This window comes from Sinocyclocheilus rhinocerous, unplaced genomic scaffold (assembly GCF_001515625.1).
Source record: "Sinocyclocheilus rhinocerous isolate Xijiao unplaced genomic scaffold, SAMN03320098_v1.1 scaffold2083, whole genome shotgun sequence".
NCBI lineage: Eukaryota > Metazoa > Chordata > Actinopteri > Cypriniformes > Cyprinidae > Sinocyclocheilus > Sinocyclocheilus rhinocerous.
In genome coordinates this window covers 49,419-55,562 of record NW_015666157.1, presented here as the reverse complement: position 1 = coordinate 55,562, position 6,144 = coordinate 49,419, and the positions used below count along the sequence as shown (strand labels likewise).

At 34.5% G+C, this 6,144-nt stretch overlaps 1 protein-coding gene across 3 annotated transcripts in view; it reads left to right on the top strand.

Moving 5' to 3' along the window:
- The window catches only part of LOC107731768 (vang-like protein 1), a 37,078-nt gene that overhangs the window by 9,712 nt on the left and 21,222 nt on the right, over positions 1-6,144 (top strand). For all 3 annotated transcript variants that reach the window (XM_016542941.1, XM_016542940.1, XM_016542942.1), the window contains exon 2: positions 2,397-2,614. In XM_016542941.1, the coding sequence (XP_016398427.1) occupies positions 2,544-2,614 (71 nt within the window). In that variant the 5' untranslated portion in view covers positions 2,397-2,543. The remainder of the gene's footprint in view (positions 1-2,396; positions 2,615-6,144) is intronic.

The window sequence follows — 6,144 nt, the reverse complement described above, 5'->3', positions numbered from 1 at the left end:
AGACAGTAACTCGGGGGAGAAGAATTGTTGAATAAAGTCGTCATTTTTGTTTTCTTTGCACACAAAAAGTATTCTCGTAGCTTCGCAAAATTGAAGTTGAGCCACTGATGTCACATGGACTGTTTTACCGATGTCCTTGCTACGTTTCTGTCTGGGAACATTTCAGTTGCGTTGCTGTCTATGGAGGGTCAGAGAGCTCTCAGATTCCATCAAAAATACTTAATTTGTGTTCTGAAGATGAACAGAGGTCTTATGGGTGTGGTATGACATGAGGGTGAGTAATTAATGACATAATTTTCATTTTGGGGTGAACTAACCCTTTAATAGTAAATATGACCAAAACAAGTTATTATTTATATATATAAATATATATATATATATATATAATATTATATGTGTGTGTGTGTGTGTGTGTATATATAGGTACATTTCAAGTGTTTATGAGGAGTGCGGGAGTATTATCGCGCTTAATGTATGACATGGAGGCGCCCGCGCAATCCCTTGCTTTTTTTTCCCCCTGCGGAAAGAACTTATAATAGGCTACACCGTCATTTGTGGATGTGCTTTCTGCTGTCTTATGCAGTCTCCGTGAATGGAGCGCATCACAACAATGAACCGGCTAACAGACATAAGAAATAAATCTATAGAAAGCTTGAAATGTCTACTATTAAACGAACCAATTCAAATAAAAAAACCTGCATTCAAATGACTGAGAAAGCAGTAATTTTGTAATAAATAATAAAAATGTCTTCTTTTTCTCCGACGCATTCATAATCATTACTTTTGCTTTGTGGCAAGCTTTATGCGCGCGCTTGAGCACGGACTAGGCTATACGTCTAAATGCATATTAAAGGATGGTTTAGTAGGTTATTATAATAATCAATTTAATATAAACGTGCGACTAGTTGACTAGAAAAATCTTTTGTCAGGGGCAGGCCTACTTGGCACAAGGAACCGATCCATTTTTAAAATAAAATGCTATGACATTACAAATGTGCAACTGCAAATCACGTCACATTGCATTGCACGAGTTATGCATGTGTATAATGAGTCAAATGTTTTTATTTTATTTCATTTTTTTATGTATGGGGGTGCTATGGGGGTGCTTTGATCTTTCTTGGGGGTGCTGGAGCACCTGCTAGCCCCTCCCTAGCACCGCCCATGGATTCATCTGAAAGAAGTAAGTCATATACACCTAGGATGGCTTAAGGGTGAGTAAATAATGGGCTAGTTTTCATTTTTGGGTGAACTATCCCTTTAACCTGACTGTACATGCTACTATACGGATCCATGCAGAATCACTAAACCACTGTCCAGCGCATAATCTAAAACACCTTCAGCCAGCATTCATTATAAAACACTCGTGCTTTTAAGCCAAATACACGCTGAAAAGAATAATTTACTGCCATCTGGACGCTAGTCACCATCTCTGATGAAATCGTCCGTGTTTTCTCTGCATTTACGCTGTTTTGAACTTATTACTTATTACATAATACTAATGCATTCCCTTACTGGATCCTTGAACTTTCCAGAAGTTTACCGGTTTTAAATGACCTCCTGGGTAGTGTGCTTTATAGTGTCATTTCTAATCACCCAGACACTGACGATTTGACTCAGTGCCAGCAACATGTCAGAAGTGCCGGTGCTTCTGTACTGGCTAAAGTTGAGTAGTACTGAAACAGATGCAGATTGATCTTTACTTTTACTTTACTTTATTTAGCAGACGCTTTTATCCAAAGCGACTTACAAATAAGAAAAAGTAATTAAAACTAAAAGCTAAAACTCTATAAATACTATATATATACACACATTTAAGAAAATAAAAGATAATAAAATGACAACATGACTACAACTGTAACTAAAACTAAAATAGATAACTAATACAAATCAAAGTACATTAGTTCATCAGTAATCCTAAAAAAATAACACTGAGGCAAACACACATGCTAAAATAACAACAACTTACTGACAAATAGTACGAAATAGTTTATAAAAACCTGAAACAGAAGTGGAAATCTTGCCAGCAGAGGTGCTTTACAGTGCTTTAGACATTGCTGCAGTGAACTCTTGATGCTTTTCCTGCATTTGTTGTCAGTGTATTGGAGAAAATCTGTATACATTTACATTTATGCATTTGGTAGATGCTTTATCCAAAGCGACTTACATTGCATTCAAGGTACACATGTTATCAGTTCTTGCTTTCCCTGGGAATTGAACACATGCCTTTTTTTTGGACTGCTGCACTGTATTGCAGTTATTTTATACTAACTGACATGAGATAGCCCTAACCTTTTTAAAAGACTGTGTTTGTGCCCTGAATTAAATTCTGTATTAAATTAAATTATTGTGGTATAAGGAGTTTGTTTTAAAAAAATCTTTCTTTTTCTCTTTTTTAGGTTAATGTTTGATAACAGAAAGCCCCTAGAAATGATCCTGTCATCTTGCGCAGCTTCATGTATGTCCTGATCATCGTCAGCACTTTAACTGTCGCCGCATTCCTCCCTCCGCTGTGTTAAACCAGTCACAGCACGGACAGTATTACAATGGACACAGATTCCATCCACTCTGGTTATTCTCACCACTCCAACAGGTCACGGGGGTCAAACAAACAGAGGTAAAGGGCTGAACTGCCTGTGCGCATGCATGTACAGAACACCATACTCTCCTTCTCCCTCTAATGTATGAGGATTTTCTCAGATTCCCTCACACTTATTCATGCAGAAAATGAATATTGTCATCATGAAAAGATTTTGCATTTATTTAGAGCTTCAGAGCTTTCAATAACAAAATTGAATGAATTTTTCTGTGAAATGATTCTGTTGCTCATTAGTGACTGGATGTATTTAATTACTTTCAGATTAAATTATTGAGAATTTGCCTCTGATGATGCTAAATTATTACTTTAAAAAGGTAATCAGTGTCATAACTCATTAAAGAAATGTTCTTGTTTAAAGGTTCACTCAGTATTTTTGAGATGAGATGAAGACACTATTTGCATAATTCTAGACTAAACAAAACCAGACTTGTTGAACTTTTAAGGGCATTTTTTTTTTTTTTCCTGTATTTTTTAAAGTTAGCTTTTTATGACTTCATGACCAATATTGCATTTGTTGTCAACATGCTTTTTAATCTCTATTTCATCTTCTATTCCTTTCCATTGCTGCTGTTTAAGTAGTTTCTTATTGTATAGAATTGTTTGTGCTTGAATGACACTTTTCACTCATGCTCACAGATTTGGGCTGGATTTTCAGCTGCTGTGATCTGAGCCAGATATTTTCAACATATTCTCCCAGCTCTCCTTGCCAGTACTTACTGATATACACTTGAATGCTATTAGACTGTGTTGACCCCACCCACTGTAATTAGGAAGTTATTTATTGAGCTCTGCTATTGTTTGGTTTCCTATAAAATCTCCAGTGAAAGGCCCAAACAGGCCTGAGGAATTCCAGAATGAAAGCAGAGAATGTATGTGTCTTCACTGAGAAAGCCACAAATGAATGTCCTCTTTCTGTTCGGCTGTCAAACTTCCTGCCACTTTTCACTTCTTTATCTCTGTTTCTTTCCATTTATATTCTTTTCCAGTAACTATTTTTTGGATGAATTAGCACATGCATCCTATCCTATCATCTCCATATCTTACCATAATTGTGTCTGTTCAGTACTTAGTCTAGTTTAACTTTTTCTAGACATGGAAAAAGCAAAACTTGTCTCTAAAAGATGTGCTAATGAAAGTTAAACAATGATAATTAAAATATTTGCTTACTAATATATTTCACACACCACCTTCAAACTGTCTCATTCTCTCTCTCTTTCTGTCTGTATCTACAATTGTAGCATACACTCATCTAGTCAGTTTCCCTTGGATGAGTGGGCATGCTCAGCTATTTCTTTCTACCAATTTTCAAATGAATTTGAACTCCGCAGTTTACATCAACACACATTTATAATGTCTGGGTGGGGACGGACACCTCAATGTTTCACCAGGGGCTATCATACTGCCTCTCCCATTCAGCATCAACACCCAGTTTATATAACTTCTAATTACAATCCAATGCTTGCTGCAGGGTATTTAGAATACTGAAATACACACAGAGTTGAGTAGATCTGCACTGCTGAGAAAAGGGGCTTTGTTGTTTTATTCATTTATTGCATTTTTAAAAAATCTCTTTGGGAATTCAGTGCCAAGATCTTTAGCACTGTTAAAAGCAAAGAAAATATGTAGACTGAAGGCCATTTAGATATTTTTAGAAAGTGATAAAAGAAAGAAGAATTAGAGAATGTGGTGTGGTGCAGCAGTTGAAGATGTGGTTGAGGTTTGAACCCACTTCAGCAGGACAAAAAGAAGCCTTGGGTTACTTTAGAGGGTCTGAAGCTATAATAAGTGAGTAAAAAATGTGCTAGAAAATTTCAGGAAAAGTTTTTGTTATATATTTTTTTTAGTTAAAAAATATATTGTTCAAATTAAATGAATTTTAATGAATATTATTATATTGATGAATATTATTATATTGATTCTTACTATATTAATTTTCTATCTACAAATTTTAACCTTGTACTTTGTTGCATGTTGGAGCAGCTGTTAGGTTTAGTCCCTGTGGCTCAGCTGTAGTGTTCTATAATATAACACAATCCCAGAGTAGCCAGCGTTCCCACTCTGCCCAGGCTGTCCAGGATTAGAGTAAAGCAACAGAGGCTTGACATATGTGATGAATCATTAAACTAGTTTTATCTGTGTTTAAAACCAGCTTAAGCTGACATAAACGGAACTGAACAATATCAAATGCTGACTGTAAATAATGAAGTGCTTGTGAAGCTGATGGAGCACAGCAGTAAATAGCAAAAGAGAGACCTGACCAAGAAAGCAGCAACAAATAACATAGTATATACAAGTTTACATCATAATACAAAACACAAATAAAAAATCACAACAACAATTCACCAAAGGATAAAATCATTTAATGGCATTTTCAGAGAGACCAACAATGGAGAGTCTATTTAGGAGTATGCCATGATCAACTGTGTCAAAAGCCTTTGATAAGTCAAGAAAAAGAGCTGAACAATTTTTTTTGCAATCTAAGGCATCAATAATGTTACTAAACACTTTCAAAGCAGCAGTGACAGTAATATGCTGCTTTCTAAATCCAGATTGAAAAGGAGAAAGAATATTATTTATTTCCAGAAAAGATTTTAATTGTTCATTTAATAATTTCTCCAAAAGCTTGGATAAAACACATAGTTTAGATATTGGTCTATAATTGTTCAAATGCAAAGGGTCCCCCCTTTAAAAAGAGGAGAAACAAAAGCAGATTTCCAAATCTTAGGGATTTCACAATGGGAAATAGAAAGATTAAATAAATAAGTCAATGGTTCAGCAATAAAATCAGATGCAAACTTTAAATAAAACGGTTCCATCTTATCAGGCCCTGCAGGCTTATATGGGTCCAAAAAACTCAAAGCTTTATGGACCTCAGAGACAGAGCTGGTTAAAATCACATTTTTGTGGACTTAATTTACATGGAATGTCAGTTGAAGGTACAATAAGATAATTTATCGTAGAACTATTTTGTGACAGCTTCAAATAGAGAGCCAGAGGATATAAAATGTTAATTTAAACTATCTGAAATAACTGACTTCTCTGTAGTCAAATGACTATTGACATGTTGACATGATAACAGAGTTACTTTAGAAAACTATAGTTGAGTGGTGGGTCGTGAACTCAAAAGGGGTCGCACATCTGTTCTGACAGGGTCATGGACTGCATAGAAAAAACTGCTTGCTTGTACTTACTAAATGCAACTACATATATATTATATATTATATATATTATATATATATATATAATGTGTCAATGACAATGACAATGCAACTAAAATGTAAAACTAAAAATTACATAGGCATATTTAAAAATGACAAAAGCAAAACAAAATTACAAATTAAAATGAAAGTAGAAAATATTTTTAAAAATATGTCTAAATCAAACTATTAAAAAACTGTAATAATCAATAAAAGTAACACAACACTGATTGTGATTTATTTTTTTATTAATGTTTTTCATGATAATTTTAAATAAATAGTCTTATCAGTTTTTGTGTCATGATGCATGAATCAGTGTTTTTTTTTTTTTTTTTGCAGTGAATAATTGGC